Source organism: Daucus carota, chromosome 8 (assembly GCF_001625215.2).
Source record: "Daucus carota subsp. sativus chromosome 8, DH1 v3.0, whole genome shotgun sequence".
Classification (NCBI taxonomy): Eukaryota; Viridiplantae; Streptophyta; class Magnoliopsida; order Apiales; family Apiaceae; genus Daucus; species Daucus carota.
In genome coordinates, this window is record NC_030388.2 from 23,818,622 (window position 1) to 23,836,405 (window position 17,784).

General features: G+C 28.4%; 1 protein-coding gene across 2 annotated transcripts; it reads left to right on the plus strand.

Annotated features, from left to right (window-relative positions):
- The first annotated feature begins 12,886 nt into the window (after positions 1-12,886).
- Positions 12,887-17,211, plus strand: LOC108199732 (protein IQ-DOMAIN 14). 2 transcript variants are annotated; one of them, XM_017367676.2, is made up of 6 exons: positions 12,887-13,230; positions 13,931-14,028; positions 14,549-14,998; positions 15,453-15,680; positions 15,921-16,052; positions 16,395-17,211. In XM_017367676.2, the coding sequence occupies exons 2-6, from the start codon at positions 13,954-13,956 to the stop codon at positions 17,118-17,120; spliced, it is 1,611 nt and encodes a 536-aa protein (XP_017223165.1). In that variant the 5' UTR covers positions 12,887-13,230; positions 13,931-13,953; the 3' UTR covers positions 17,121-17,211. The 2 variants fall into 2 exon arrangements, with proteins under 2 accessions (XP_017223165.1, XP_063938945.1); XM_064082875.1 differs by having other exon boundaries at positions 13,098-13,220; positions 13,929-14,028.
- Positions 17,212-17,784: the final 573 nt, after the last annotated feature.

A 17,784-nucleotide genomic window follows, 5' to 3' on the forward strand; every position in this document is an offset into this window, starting at 1 on the left:
CAGCTCTATTTATCAAACAATGCGACTCCCCGCAGCCATTTTTGAGCCGGAGTAGCCTGAAATCCAACGCAACCCGATCACTTGACACTCGATGAATTTTATGCCACATGCTACTGTATGATCACTACACGACAGTTTAAGTGTTGATGCAAACAGTGATGGGCTACATTGCTCCTACAAGTACAAATTAAGTTACAGGAACCCTTCAGCCTAAATCTTACTTATAATTTTGGTACACGATAATATAATTTATTTTTGATACCTATGGTCTGAAAATTGACCAATACGAAAGTATATTATACGTTTAGGACCGAAAACATAGTATACGAGTAAATAGTCTTAACAAATAATTATATTGTAATATATATTTAATAAAATTATATATATAAATGTATTTTAGTTAAATTATATTAATACAATCATCAATCAATCAATCAATCATCAATATATATATATAAAGGAGGATGCGGGCGTCTCTAGAATTGGTCGATTCAGTCTTCTGATTTTTCTTGAATTTTGGAGAGAAAATATAATTATAATTCAAAAAATCATGTTCAAGAATTCTAAAAGTAATACAATTCTTTTCTTATTGAGTTCCAAATGTAATACAATTCTAAAAAATCATATTGAAGAATTCTAAAGGTAATATAATTCTTTTCTTATTGGATAGAAAATATAATCATAACTTAAAAAATAGGTTTAAGAATTCTAAAGCTAATACAATTCTTTTCTTATTGAGTTCCAAATGTAATACAATTCTAAAAAATCATATTGAAGAATTCTAAAGGTAATATAATTTTTTTCTTATTGGATATAAAATATAATCATAACTTAAAAAATCAGGTTCAAAAATTGCTATAAAAGATTTCACTATCCACGGAATATACTCCTAAGAACATCTCCAAACAAAAGGCGCAAGATTTCTTTGTGTAAATTAATCTTCAATCTTATCTTCGTGAGAATGTTAGTTTGGACTTTGCGGTAAAATTATGATTCAAAAAATCAGGTTCAAGGATTCAAAAAGATTGTAATACAATTTATATATCAAAAAAATAATATTCTTAAATTTCATATAGAAAATATTATTAAGAATTGTTCAATTTCGTCTTATAATTTCTTTAAATTTCAAATTGAAAATAAAATTATCATCTAAAAATTAGGTTCAAGTATTATAAAGATGAAAAGATTGTAAAGATAATACAATTCTTTTTCTTATTTGGGAATGATAAAAGGAATAGGATTTTATTTATTCAAAATAGGTTACGTGGAATTGTTCAAACTAATATCTAAATTATAATATTTTGTTATTAGTATTGTGTTTGATAAGAGAGAGGCTCAAACTAATTTTGATATATTATAATATTTAATTTTGTCATAAAATTAATAATTATGGGTTAATATTGTCTTTGACGGGTGGGCGGTTCAAACTAATTTTATTATTAGCATTGTGTTTGACGGGATGACCACTTAAACAAGTTTTTATACTAATTGTAATATTTTTTTATTAGTGATATGTTTAACCGGAATATGACTCAACATAATTTTTATTCTATTATAATACTAATTCGTATCAAAATTTATAACGCCGCCGCGAAGCGCGACTTTATTCACTATAATCCAAAAAATCAAGTTCAAGAATTCTAAAAGTAATACAATTATTTTCTTATTGAATTCTAAATATGATAAAATTCTTTTCTTATTGAGTAATTCTAAAAGAAATATGATTATATTTATTTAAAATAGCAATAATAGATAAAATATAATTTATATTTAAAATTTGTAAGGTAATATGTACAATTCTTATTTTCTATAAGATATAAGATATATAAAATTATTATTATTATTTTCATTTTCGATTTAGTCTTATAATTTTCTTAAATTTCGAATAGAAAATAAAGGATTGTAAAGATAATAATCATTAAAAAAACTCATAGCAAAAAAATTAGAAACATAAAAGAATAATAATTTTTAACTAATAAATAGGAATAAAAATAAAAATAAATAACAAATAAAATAATATATATAAAACAGGAATCATATATTGATTTTTTTATTTTTTTAACGTAATTGATTTTATGTTAATGTAAATAATTCTTGATTAGTATTGTGTTTGACGGGCACGGGAGGCGGCCCAAACTATTTTTTATCTAAATAATAATAAATTTTCTATTAGTATTATGTTTGACGTGAAAGTAGCTAAAATAATTTTTTATCTATGTTATAATATTATTATTTTTTGTTAAAACGGGACCACAGTTTAAAATACTTTTTATCCAATTATAATCTTTAATTTTATCATAATTAGAATAATTTTTATTACTATTGTGTTTGACAGTAAGGCGACTCAAACTAATATCTAAATTATTATGTTTTCTTATTAATATTGTGTTTGACAAGGTAGCGGCTCAAACTAATTTCGATCTAAATTATAATATTTAATTTTATCATAAAAATAATAATTATGGATTAATATTGTTTTTGACGGGAGGATGTTCGAACTAATTTTATTATTAATATTGTGTTTGATAGAATGACCACTTAAAAAAATTTTATGCCAATTATAATATTTTTTATTTGTGATATGTTTAACGGGAAGATGACTCAAAATAATTTTTATGCTATTATAATACGGATTCATATCAAAATTTATCACGCCGCCGCGAAGCGCGGCTTTTTTAACTAGTATATATATATAAAGGAGGATGCGGACGTCTCTACAATCGCTCGATTCATTCTTCTGATTTTTCTTAAATTTCGGAGAGAAAATATAGAAAATATAGTTATAATTCAAAAAATAAGGTTCAAGAATTCTAAAGATGATACAATTCTTTTCTCATTGAATTCCAAATAATTCTAAAGATGATACAATAGTATTTCTTATTGAATTCTAAAGATGATACAATTCTTTTTATATTTAGTAATCCTAAAAAAATAGGATTATATTTATTTAAACTAATAATAATAGATAAAATACAATTTATAGTTACTATTTGTTAAGTAATATATACAATTTTTATTTTCAATACGATATATTGAAAATGTAGTTGAATTTTATAAAATAACAATTATAGAACAAATATAATTAAAAAATACAATTTTTATTTTCAAAAGTTATTAAATTTTTCTTTCAAAAAAAATTGTTAAATTTATAATCTTATTTTATTAATTTTTTTCAAATAATATATTTAAAAATAAAAATAAAAATCAGCATCTTCCAGAATTTCACATTGTCTAAACAGGTTCGTAGCGCTAAACTCACGTCGTTCCATAATGATCAACAAGAAAATAACATAAAACAACATCTTCGCAACCTCATTCAAATAATATGCATGGACTTGCGACCAATTTCGACAATAGTTCGATTCAATCTTATAATTTTCTTGAATTTCGAATAGAAAATAAAATTATAATTCAAAAAATCAAATTCAAGGATCTTCTTATTTAGAAATTCTAAAAGAAATAGGATTTTATTCATCTAAACTAACAATCATAGATAAAATATAATTTATATTTAAAATTTATAAGGTAATACGTACAATTTTTATTTTCGATTAGTCTTATAATTTTCTTAAATTTCGAGTAGAAAATTAAGGATTATAAAGATAATAATCATTTATTCAAAAAAAAGATAATAATCATTAAAAAAAACTAATAGCACAAAAATTAGAATAATAAAAGAATAATATTTTTTAACTAATAAATAGGAATCATTAAATAAAAATAATAATAAATAAATAGGATATATAAAATAAGAATCATATATTGATTTTATGATAATCAAAATGATTCTTGATTAGTATTATGTTTGATGGGCACGGGAGGCGGTCCAAACTAATTTTTATCTAAATAGTAATAATTTTTCTATTAGTATTGTGTTTGACGGGCACGGGAGGCGGCCCAAACTAATTTTTATCTAAATAATAATAATTTTTCTATTAGTATTATGTTTGACGGGAAGTGGCGAAAATAAATTTTTTATCAATGTTATAATATATTTTTTTGTTAAAACAGGACCACGGTTCAAAATAATTTTTATCCAATTATAATCTTTAATATTACAAGTTTCATATATTATTCTATTTCATAATTTATGAATAGATATTACACGCCGCCGCGAAGTAATCACACCTTATATCAAACGGCTTTTATGAAGCAAACAAAGTTTTACGATAATACACCTTAATATATCATACATCCAAGGATTCTTGATAGTTTGATAGAATATTAAATGAAAGCCACTTAAGCAAATTTTTATACTAATTATAATATTTTTAATTAGTGCTATGTTTAACGGGGAGATGACTCAAAAGAATTTTTATGCTATTATAACATTAGTTCATATCAGAATTTAAAAAAAAGATCATGACACCGCCGCGAAGCGCGGCTTTTTTCACTAGTATATATATATAAAGGAGGATGCGGGCGTCTCTAGAATTGTTCGATTCAGTCTTCTGATTTTTCTTAAATTTCGGATAGAAAATATAGTTATAATTCAAAAATTCAGGTTTAAGAATTCTAAAAGTAATTCAACTCTTTTCTTATCGAATTCTAAAGATGATACAATTCTTTTCTTATTTAGTATTTCTTATTGAATTCTAAAGATAAGACAATTCTTTTCTTATTTAGTAATCCTAATAGAAATAGGATTATATTTATTCAAACTAACAAAATCATAGATAAAATACAATTTATATTTAAGATTTGTAAGGTAATACGTACAATTTATATTATCGATTTACTCTTATAATTTTCTTAAATTTCGAATAGAAAATAAAGGATTGTAAAGATAATAATCATTAAAAAAACTGATAGCAACAAAAATTAGAACCATAAAAGAATAATAACTTTTAACTAATAAATAGGCATCAAAAAATAAAAAAAATTAACAAATAAAATAATATATAAAAAATAGGAATCATATATTAATTTTATGATAATGTAAATGGGTCTTGATTAGTATTGTGTTTGACGGACACGGGAGGCGGCCCAAACTAATTTTTATCTAAATAATAATAATTTTTTTATTAGTATTATGTTTGACGGGAAAGTCGCTAAAATAATTTTTATAAAAGAATAATAATTTTTAACTAATAAATTGGATTCAAAAAATAAAAATAATTAACAAATAAAATAATATATAAAAAATAGGTATCATATATTGATTTTATGATAATGTAAATGGTTCTTGATTAGTATATCGTTTGACGGGCACGGGAGGCGGCCCAAACTAATTTTTATCCAAATAATAATAAATTTTCTATTAGTATTATGTTTGACGGTAAAGTCGCTAAAATAATTTTTTATCTATGTTATAATATATTTTTTTGTTACACAATTTAAAATAATCTCTAATTTTGTCATAATTAGAATAATTTTTATTAGTATTGTGTTTGACACTAAAACGACTCAAACTAATATCTAAATTATACTTCCTCCATCCCATTTTAAGTGTCCTGTTTAACTTTTGAATGGTTAAATTGACCAAATTTTAACTGAGATTTACACATATAATATAATTTTTAAAAGTAAAAAAAATTATGTCATTATAAAATACATACAATATACTATAAAATGTAATTTTTAGTTTTTCTAAATAATAATGAATTTGTTTTTTCTGCTTGGTCAAATTTGGTCAATTTGACCGTTATAAGTCAAAACAGGACGCTTAAAATGGGATGGAGGGAGTAATGTTTTGTTATAAGTATTGTGTTTGACAAGAGAGCGACTCAAACAAATTTTGATCTAAATTATAATATTTAATTTATCATAAAAATAATAATTATGGATTAATATTGTCTTTTACGGGAGTGGGGTTCGAACTAATTTTATTATTAGTATTGTGTTTGACAGGATGATCACTTAAACAAATTTTTATATCAATTATAATATTTTTTATTTGTGATATGTTTAATGGGAAGATGACTCAAAATAATTTTTATCCTATTATAATTCTAATTCATATCAAAATTTATCACGCCGCCGCGAAGCGCGATATATAAAGGAGGATGCGAGCGTCCTATAATTGCTCGATTCAGTCTTCTGAATTTTCTTAAATTTCGGATAGAAAATATAGTTGTAATTCAAAAAATCAGATTCAAGAATTCTAAAGATGATACAATTCTTTTCTTATTGAATTCTAAAGATGATACAATTCTTTTCTTTTTTATTTAATATTTCTTATTGAATTCTAAAGATGACATAATTCTTTTCTTATTTAGTAATCCTAAAATAAATAAGATTATGTTTAAAAGAAATCAACTTGAAGGATTTCAAAAGTTAATATAATTCTTTTTTTTTTCGGATTCTAGAGGTAATACAATTTTTTTATTATCTAGGAATGCCAAAAGGAATATGATTATATTTATTTAAACTAATAATCATAGATAAAATACAATTTATATTTAAGATTTGTAAGGTAATACGTACAATTTTTATTTCCGATTTAGTCTTATAATTTTCTTAAATTTCGAATAGAAAATAAAAGATTGTAAAGATAATAATCATTAAAAAACTAATACCAAAAATATTAGAACCATAAAAGAATAATAATTTTAAACTAATAAATAGGAGTCAAAAAATAAAAATAATTAACATATAAAATAATACATATAAAATAGGAATCATATATTGATTTTATGATAATGTTGATTAGTATTGTGTTTGACGGGCACGGGAGGCGGCCCAAACTAATTTTTATCTAAATAATAATAAATTTTCTATTAGTATTATGTTTGACAGGAAAGTGGCTAAAATAATTTTTTATCTATGTTATAGTATATATTTTTGTTAAAACGGGACCACAGTTCAAAATACTTTTTGTCCAATTATAATCTTTAATTTTATCATAATTAGAATAATTTTTATTAGTATGTGTTTGGCAGTAAGGCGACTCAAACTAATATCTAAATTATAATGTTTTGTTATTGGTATTGTGTTTGATAAGAGAGCGGCTCAAACTAATTTTGATCTAAATTATAGTATTTAATTTTATCATAAAAATAATAATTATGGATTAATATTGTCTTTGACGGGAAGGAGGTTCAAACTAATTTTATTATTAGTATTGTGTTTGACAGGATGACCACTTAAACAAATATTTATAACAATTATAATATTTTTCATTTGTGATATGTTTAACGGAAAGATGACTCAAATAATTTCTATGTTATTATAATACTTATTCATAATATAAAGGAGGATGCGAGCGTCTCTAGGATTGTTCGATTCAGTCTTCTAAATTTTCTTGAATTTCGGAGATAAAATATAATTATAATTCAAAAAATCAGGTCCAAGAATTCTAAAAGTAATACAATTCTTTTCTTATTTAATTCTAAAGATGATACAGTTCTTTTGTTATTTGGTATTTCTTATTAAATTCTAAAGATGATACAATAGTATCAATTATCAATATATTCAATATATAAAGGAGGATGCGAGCGTCTCTAGAATTGTTCGATTCAGTCTTCTGATTTTTCTTAAATTTCGGATAAAAAATATAATTATAATTCAAAAATTCATGTTTAAGAATTCTAAAGGTAATATAATTCTTTTTTTATTGAGTTCCAGAAGTAATACAATTCTTCTTCTTATTTAGGAATCATAAGGGTAACACAATTCTTATTGTTAACTATATATTAATATATGAATTATTAAAAAAGTACAATTCTTATTTTCAAAAGTTATAAAATTTATAATTTTACTTTATTATATTTTTTAAAAAGGAGGATGCAGGGCGTCTATAGAATTGCTCGATTCAGTCTTATAATTTTATTAAATTTCAGATAAAAAATTTAATTATAATTCAAAAAATCATGTTTAAAAATTTCAAAGTTAATACAATTCCTTTTTGATTGGAATCTAAAATAATACAATTCTTTTTCTTATTTAGGAATCATACCTCTTTTTTTACGAATCGACCTTCTTATTCAGGAATCATAAGGGTAACACAATTCTTATTGTTAACTATATATTAATATATGAATTATTAAAAAAGTACAATTCTTATTTTCAAAAGTTATAAAATTTATAATTTTACTTTATTATATTTTTTCAAAAGGAGGATGCAGGGCGTCTATAGAATTGTTCGATTCAGTCTTATAATTTTATTAAATTTCGGATAAAAAATATAATTATAATTCAAAAAATCATGTTTAAAAATTTCAAAATTAATACAATTCCTTTTTGATTGGGTTTTAAAATAATACAATTCTTTTTCTTATTTAGAAATCATACCTCTTTTTTTACGAATCGACGGACTACAGAGTGAATGAGAATGCATGTGAATGGCCATCTGATTAAGAACGATAATACTGGGTCATCAAGATCACCTAAGACTACCATATCGAGTAATCTGTTCATCTCCCATCTCGAACCTAAGGCAGGACTAACATGAAAGATGGTCAGGCTTTAAATTCCAAATATTCTGAAAAACTTCTACTCGGACGGATGATACTGATACACTGATGATGCTGAAAGAAGATGCTATAATGTAAATGAGCCGCGCTTCGCGGCGGCGTTATGAATTTTTTATAAATTCTAATACGAATTAATATTATAATTGCATAAAAGTTATTTTGAGTCATGTTCCCATTAAACATATCATTAATAAAAAAATATTATAATTAATATAAAAATTTGTTTAAGTGGCCCTCCTATCAAACACAATACTAATAAAAAAAATTATTTGGTCAGGCTTTAAAATCCAAATATTCCGAAAAACTTCTACTCAGACGGATGATACTTGATACACTGATGCTGAAAGAAGCTGCTATAATGTAAATGATTCTCGAGAGTACGAGGGAGGTTACGTAGTTAACGGGAACATGACTCAAAATAACTTTTATGCGATTATAATATTGATTCGTATCAAAATTTCTAAAAAAAATTCTTAATTAGTTTTGTGTTTGAGGGGAAGGCGGCCCAAATTTATTTTTATCATAAATTTTCTATTAGTATTTTGTTTGACAAGAACGCGGCTAAAATAATTCTTTATCTAAGTTATAATGTATTTTTTTATTAACTCAAACTAATATCTATATTATAATTTTTTGTTATTAGCATTGTGTTTGACAAAAGAGCGCCTCAAACTAATTATTTTTATCTATATTCCTATATTTAATTTTATCATAATTATAATTATTATTGATTAATACTATATTTGATGGGAGAACGGTTCAAACAATTTTTTTTATTAGTATTGTGTTTGACACGAGAGTCACTTAAACAAATTTTATATTAATTTTAATATTTTCTATTAATGATATGTTTAACGGTAACACGACTCAAAATAACTTTTATGCAATTATAATATTAATTCGTATCAAAATTTATAAAAAAGATTCTTTATTAGTATTGTGTTTGAGGAGAGGGCGATCCAAATTAATTTTTATCTAAATAATAATAAAATTTTCAATTAGTATTATGTTTGACGGGAAAGTAGCTAAAACAAGTTTTTGTCTAAATTTATAAAAAAAAACATAGCGCCGCCGCCGCGAAGCGCGGCTTTATTCACTAGTATACTTATATAAAGGAGAAGCGGGGGGCGTGTAGGTGGCGCCTCTCACATTGCTCCGTTCTATTTTTCTAATTTTCTGGAATTTTTGGAACTTATATAAAGGAGAAGCGGGGGGCGTGTAGGTGGCGCCTCTCACATTGCTCCGTTCTATTTTTCTAATTTTCTGGAATTTTTGGATGAAAATTATCAAAAATTAGAACTACCTTTTTTAGTTTCGGATATATTAGAAGTAAGTTTCAGAATCTGATTTTGTTTCAGATTATTTATGGGATATAGTAACTTGAAAATTTTAATCTGATTTTGTTAAAAAATTTGTTTCAGATTAATTGATATGGTATATATCTTGGCATAAATTAATCTGATTCTGTTTCAGGTTATTTATGGAATATAATAAATTGCAAGTATTAATCTGATTTTGTTTCAGATTATTTATGGAATATAGTATGTTGCAAGTTTTTTAATCTGATTCTATTTAAGATTATTTAATTATGGAAAAGAGTAGCACACAAGTCTCTCTACACCTATAAATACCCCTGTAGGTTGTAGGGTTTTGGATCATCTAAACACAACCTACATTCTCTCTCAATATCAGAGTTAGAGGTGTGCATTCGGTTCGGTTAACCGAAAACCGAACCGAATAACCGAAATAATTTCGGTTCAGTTAATCGAAATTTATATTTCGGTTCGGTTTTCAGTAGTTAAATTTTCATTTTTCAGTTATTCGGTTTTTTAACGCGGTTAACCGAAAATCGAACGGTTAACTGAAGTTTTAAGTGGTAATTTTTAAGTAACAAATTATCTTAATGCTTGATGTAATGATGTTTCTTTCAAATTATTTTCATAGTTTTCACTTTTCAGAGTTTTTCTAAAAATTTCGGTTAATAATTTCAGTTTTCGGTATTAACCAAAATTTAAATTTCGGTTCGGTTACAAAATCGAAATTAATTCGGTTCGGTATTTGGTAGAGTTTTTCATAGAATTTCAGTTTCAGTTTACCAAAATAAATTTCGGTTTCAGTTAACCGAATACACACCCCTAATCACAGTGATATATGTTTGTTAGTTATTCCTTTATACTCCCTCTGTCCCTCTCATTTCTTTACAGTTACTATTTTGGGATGTCCCTCTCATTTCTTTACGTTACTATAAATAGTAAGTTTTTCCCATCATTACACCCACTATCTTCCCCTACTATCTCATATTTAACAATAAAAACTACTATTACACCCACTACTTTCTTCCACTATCTCAAATCTATTATTAAATATTGGTAGGTCCCACCACTTTACCCACTTTTCATCTAACTTTACTCATTTTTCATACATTGTCTTGGTCTCCGTGTCCCCCTCCAATGTAAACAATTGAGGGGGACGGAGGGAGTAATATTTGTTTTGGTCGTCGGACGTAGTTGTTGTTGTTTGCAAGTTTAATGTCTGTTTTATTGGGCGATCGATGTATATGGCTAGATGTCATCAATCAGTTCTGTTAAAGAGCCGTATGCTTTTTATATGCAGGAAGTGGTGTATATGTCTAAAAAGTGTTTGGAAAAGTTAATGACAATGTTAATCAAGAACATGATTACTTTTTTATATGCAGGAAGTGGTGTATGTCTAAGAAGCAGTGTTTGGAAAAGTTAATAACAATGTTAGTCAAGAACATGATTACTTTTAAAAAAACACAAGTAGAAAAGTTAATGATAATGTTAGTCAAGAACATGATTACTTTTCAAAAAAAAAAAACACAATTAAAATTAAGATTCGTCGTGCTTTAAATCGTTAATTACATGTAGAAATTTATTATCATTTTTTCACTCATGAATCATAGTCCAATTTTGCAATTTTAAATATTAATATTCGTATTGCATCAAGATGTTTAATATAAAATTTATTTTATTCTCCAAATATTAATTTTGAATCATCAATATAATTTTTATAAGTCGACGCAAATTGATTTTTATTATACAAATATTAATTTTGAATCATTAATATAATTTTTATAGACCGCCGCAACGCGCGGTTTTTCAACTAGTTATATTAAACATAGAAATGACAAGAACATGTGAAACATATTTAAAAATAATCATACTAGATATTCCAATTATTTTTAAAACAGAATTTTAAATAAATGATGTGTCAATATGAGATTTTGTTGGCAAGGATGATTATACTTATTTAATTTTGACAAAAAGGTATCATCTCTCATGAAAAGATGCCAAATTTATTTGAAATAGTTGTGGAATTTTCAGTTTAAATAGCTGACAATTTCCTTTCAAAAAACTTGAGCCCCGACTACACGAATAGTTAACAAATCACAGAAGAAACAGGTGAAGAAAAACAAAATCCAGAAACACAAATTGTTTCTCGTTCTCAAACAGACCCATAGTATAATAATTTAGCTTCACTCAAAACGCGGCACAAATTACTTGGTCTAGAAATATCCTGGGCGTGGTCCTTACGCGGCAAACAGTGCACTTTGGTTGAACAATTATTTGGTAAGAAAGAATGATTATCATCATAGACTTGCATTTTACCTAGTAAAAATGATGATAAATTATAGTAGCGTAGAAACAACAAAGATTAGATTAGTACCGGCCTAACAGCTGTTACCAAAGTGCTACATCAATGTTCTAGATGATGTAATGCGTCTCCCGTCAGGCCTCTAAAATGATCGAAGAGAACTTGACATACTTCTATTCGAGTATTATATTGTTTTACTTTTAATATATTTAAATTTGAGTTTGAGATAATATTGTTCGGATATATTTATGATTCGGATTCAAATGGAGTATAATTAAAATATTGTTATTTTATAATCTATCAAATATGATGCACTTATATTAAATATTTATTCTATCTCATTTTAACTTAATTTTGTTTTTTTTGACACATATACTAAGGTGTAAAAAATAATAGTTATGTGCTAAAGAAAATCAATTCTTATACTATATTAAACTAGATACTAAACTTTTCTCTTATATATAAATGTTATAAGAAATAATTATATTTAGATATGATATATTTAGCACCTTAGATTGCATATCAAAAAGTTAAACATTTAATAGGATAGAGAATTCACTTTCAAAAAAAAAAATAGGATAGAGAACATTTATAATTATTACATATATTACGCTATATGATTCTACACTAAAAATAACAAATATTTTCTTTAAGGTAAAAAATGTTATGAACTGTAAATTTGTTGTTGCCTATATTTAACAAAACAAAAATAAAAATAGTCTTCCCATTTAAGTAAAGTTAGTTGAAGGTGGACACAACCATTGAGTGAGAAGGTGGCCAACCTCTTCTCACCCTTTCAAAATCAATGATGTTCAACCAAAAGAATTTTTAAAAAAGCATAAAAGGTTTAAAGGTGGTGGTGGTAGGAAGAAGAAGAATAAAAGTAAAGTAAAATTCTTACCAAGCTATTCAATTTTATTTCCAACAACATGATTTAAAGTTTTGCACACATATATAAATATTACAAAGAAAAACAAAAACAAAGGCCACTATTATTGAACAAGGATTCCTGTTATTCTCTTCTTACTCACTTTCCTTTCCAAAAAGTTGGTATGAAAGAAAGAAGCCAGGCTGATTACATACACTTATACATATAAATATATATTTAACCACCCAGATCATCTTTTTTCTTGCTAAGCTTTTTCTTGGTGAAGGCAGTCAGGCTTTCTGGTAGCCTTATTTTTCACTCTAAGCCTCTAAGGTAGGTTTCTTCCTTGATCATGGATATTTACTACACAATTCTGTGTTTAATTTAGCTAAAAGTTGGTTTTTTAAAGACCCCAGTTGCTTTAAAATTTCTGAAGGCTGTTATATGTTTTTATATTTCTGGGTTGTTTTTTTCCTTGAAGATCAATTCTTGATCTGATTCATGGTGTGAATTTTGGAGTTGTATGTATATATTTTGAAGTATCTGTTCTTGTTTCTCTTTGTTTTCCCCAAAAGAGAAAGCTACAGTTCTTGTGATGATATCTTAGTTGATGTTATTACATGATTCTGTGACTTATCTTAATATATATGGTATGTGTCCTAACTTCCTGTTCAGTTTTGTTTTTTACTTAATAATTAAATTGATTCTATAGTTAAAAGTTCACCTGCTATTTTGTTCCCTGTCTGTTTGTTTCTGTTTTCCAATTCCAACAGCTGATTCTGAGCCAGAATTAAGATATTTTTGTACACAGTCTTTTGTGGAGATTTTAGTTTGGCTGCACTTTTTAGTGGCTCAATTTATGTTGTCTTTTGTTTTTGTCTCGAGTTCTGTGAGTTTGGTGACACATAGTTTTTGGGATATGCGGTTGCTCTAGTATCATATATGATGTTTAATTTCATAACGTCGGGATGAAAACAATTTTGTGTTGTTGGATCGGGACATACCCAATTGTCTAAGATTTCTTACTTTACAGGTTAATATAGTAATGCTACGAACATGGGAAGGAAAGGGAGTTGGTTTTCTGCTATCAAAAGGGTTTTCGTCCCCAACTCCAAGGAGAAACTAGAAAAAGTATGTGAATTTTTTTTTATTTTCTTTTGCATAGATGAGATTCTAACATCTGCAGGTCAGATATAAATCGGCACAAACTTAAATATGACTATTAATGAGTTTTGTCTTGAAACTACTGAACTGCAGATCTGTTAATTGCAACTTATAGATTATTATCTTACAATATGTCATTCGATATAAATATGTTATGACAGTGTTGTACTGCCCCGAGTTGTGACTTCCCTTTGTTGCCAGCCCACGTAGTTACAGATATTGAAGTATGCAAATTAATCGAATGGGATAAGCTGTACATATTGCACATGAATTGGAGTTCTGTTTTTGATAGAAGTGCATACAGAAGGAATAAAACACCTACACTCCAAGAGGCACTTGCACTAAATTTCATAATAATTTGGATAAAGTTTTATTAGGAATTGTTCAGCTAAGATGCAATTCAGCAACTTGCTCGACCAATCAGATATACTTCCAAGTACTACTGGTTCATCTATTTGCTTCTCCTAATCAGCAATCAATATTACAGGGATCAGAGAAAAGAAGTTCCAAGGAAAAGAAGGGACGGGGAATATTGAAGCATGCAGAAACCAAATCGTTTATTCCTCTCTTTAGAGAGCCAAGCAGTATTGAAAAAATATTGGGTGAAGTAGACCAACAGCAACTACAATTTCGGCCTCCCACGCCTTATGAGCTACCGAAACCACCGCCTTCATTACCTGCAAGGCCAGCTTCTCCAAGGAGTGCGTCTTTGCGGGTTACTTCGCCCAGAAATGCTTCTCAAAGGATCACTTCTCCTAGGGCAGCTACCTCTCGAAGGGTCACCTCCCCGAGGGCTGCTTCTCCAAGTGTCACGTCACCTAGAGCTGCTACTCCAAGGGCTGCTTCCCCCAGAGGTTATCGCCCTAGACCAGAACCAACTCTAAGAAACCATCATCTTTCCGCCACCAAGATCCAAGCAGCTTATAGAGGTTATATGGTAAGCTTACAACATTTTTTTGTTGTTTCAGATTGTTGATTATTAACAACCCTTTCAAGTCAATAAAGATTATAGCAACAATAACCATCACAGATATCTTCAGTTAATTTCCATATTTATTTTCCGTATCTTATGTAGTAGAACTGTATAACTTAGCTATTATAGAGAAACCACAACATAGATCGATATTCTTTGACAGAGACCTTCGTTGCAACATGTCTTGGTGAAGTAGCCAATTTGCATTAAAATAATCTCTTTGAATAGCACAACAAAATGTTTCAGACAAAATAAATTAAGTTTTTTGTTTACAGACAATATCTCGTCACTGTCTTCATTCCTATTTAGTTATTTTTGGCACCTTTTAAATGTTGGGGAAAAATCACCTGGAAAAAGTAAATATTTTGTGATTGGCAGTGTGATGGCCTTAAAGACATAACTTGTTAATATTCAACAGGCAAGGAGAAGCTTTCGAGCTTTGAGGGGACTTGTAAGACTTCAAGGGGTTGTAAGAGGACAGAATGTGAAACGTCAGACAAGTAATGCCATGAAACATATGCAGCTCCTTGTTAGGGTTCAAACTCAAATTCAGTCACGAAGGATCCAAATGCTAGAGAACCAGGCAATCCAACGCCAAGCCAACAAGAATGAGAGGGAAACAGAGAGTACCTTGGGCAAATGGAATGTAAGTTAACATGTTTGATCTTCTAAAATCGTGTCAAATTGCATGTATAGCAGGTATTCTATGTTGATGATATATGTTCTTAGCATTTACCTGATGAAGTTTTCTTATCAACATACACAAGATGTGTATCTTGTAAGGCTGAACCAATATTACAGGAATACTTCTCTGGTTTTTTTACAAGCTTTACGATATATATATATAGTACAAGAAGCAATTCATAATTTGTGATATCATCTATAGTCTGAGGCAGGTGACAATGAAAACTGGGATGATAGCTTGCTAACAAAAGAGGAAGTAGAGGCAAGAATGCAGAAAAAGGTGGAGGCCATCGTCAAGAGAGAGAGGGCTATGGCATATGCATATTCCCACCAGGTATCATTTACTTTTTTGCTGGCCAACGGTCACTTTAATGCCCATTGAAAATTGTTACTTCGAGGGTTACGCTAATTTTGTACATTTTATTGTTTGTCATTTATGTATATATGCACCTACACAGGACATAAATTAGTATGTTAACTAGACAATGTTTCCTTTTGGCAAATATTGAACTATAGACAAACAGCAGGATACAAATTTGCTATTGCAAGATAATATCATTTAATTTTGTTATCCTGACATCTAATTTCGAACACTGCAAAGACTTTTAGGTATCATTTTGGTCCATATTTTGACTTGGTCTCTGCTTCTTACTCTTGATTTTTTGTCCATGATCAGCTGTGGAAAGGCAATTCGAAGCCCGGTCAATCACCTCCAGGAGATATTGTATCAGGTGGATTCCCCTGGTGGTGGACCTGGTTGGAACGTCAGGCCCCTTCCTCGAAACCACCAGAAAATCAAACCATGAAGACTTTCCTTCAAGCACCTATGAGGATGACCCCTGAGCACAAGCCAAGCCCGCGATCACATACCAGTAACTACAAGCCACAGAATTTTGGCTACGACAATCTTGAGACGCCCACACCTAAATCATCAAGATCAGCTGCACCTGTGCGAACAAGGCAAATGTTTACCCCTACTAGAACCCCACCATCAACCAGCTCCAACATGACGAAGTATTCAAGATCAAGAAATTTTGCTGCTAATTCACCTTACGATGTTCCACTAAAAGACGATGACAGCTTGGTAAGCTGCCCGCCGTTTTCTGTTCCAAACTACATGTCTCCAACTGTTTCAGCAATAGCGAAAGTAAGACCAACTAGCAACCTGAAGGACAGTGCACCAGGGACTCCCGGAAGCCAGACGTCGAAGAGGAGGTTTTCATTTCCTCTGGCACCAAGCATGGGCTCTTTCAAGTGGAATAAAGGGTCTAGCAAGGATTCAGCTAGTCAGAAGGTGATGGAGAAGCCCCGAGCTCCGCCATCAATAGGGGATCGAAGTGTGGATTCAACAGTGTCTATGCCTGCTGCATTTGGGAGGAAGCCATTTAACAGATTTGTGTGATTGATTTTTACTTGTTTTTTTTTTTTTTAATATTTCTCTTGGAAAATACCACTTCTTGGCTCGTGGGTTATGATTTCACTTTCTTATTGTATACCTTTTTCTTCTTCCCGTGTTGGTAAACACCGAGTGTATTGATATGTAATGGAACAAAACTGATGTAATTAATAACGAAAAAATGAATATATAGTAGGATTGATTGTTGGCTTGTATGAAAAGCTGGATCAGAAGGTAAACAAAACAAAACATTCCTAATTTTTTTTTTCAAATTTCACGTGTTGTGTGGATCTTCTTGTCGACTATGTGAGTAATAACCAAAATCATCTTATATTGACAAATCACTACTCCATATTAGAGGAGAAATTTTTTTAGATATTTGAAGGGAGCTTTTTGGTTGATTACCAAAAACAAAGACTTTATTGGTTGATGTAAAAGTTTTGATATAATAACAGCAATTAAAGCATGCAGGCTGCACCATTTTCTTGCTCAAAGCAGGTTTTTATGGTATGCACACCTTCCTTAGGAATGCCTTTTACCAAGGTGAACTCGGTTATAATCACTTAACTGGAATTACCAATAGCTTGTATTTCTCCAACTAGTCCATTCACCAACCATCAGCCGGCCATTAGCAGTTAGCACTGAGCAAGTCAGCAGGAATGGATACAAG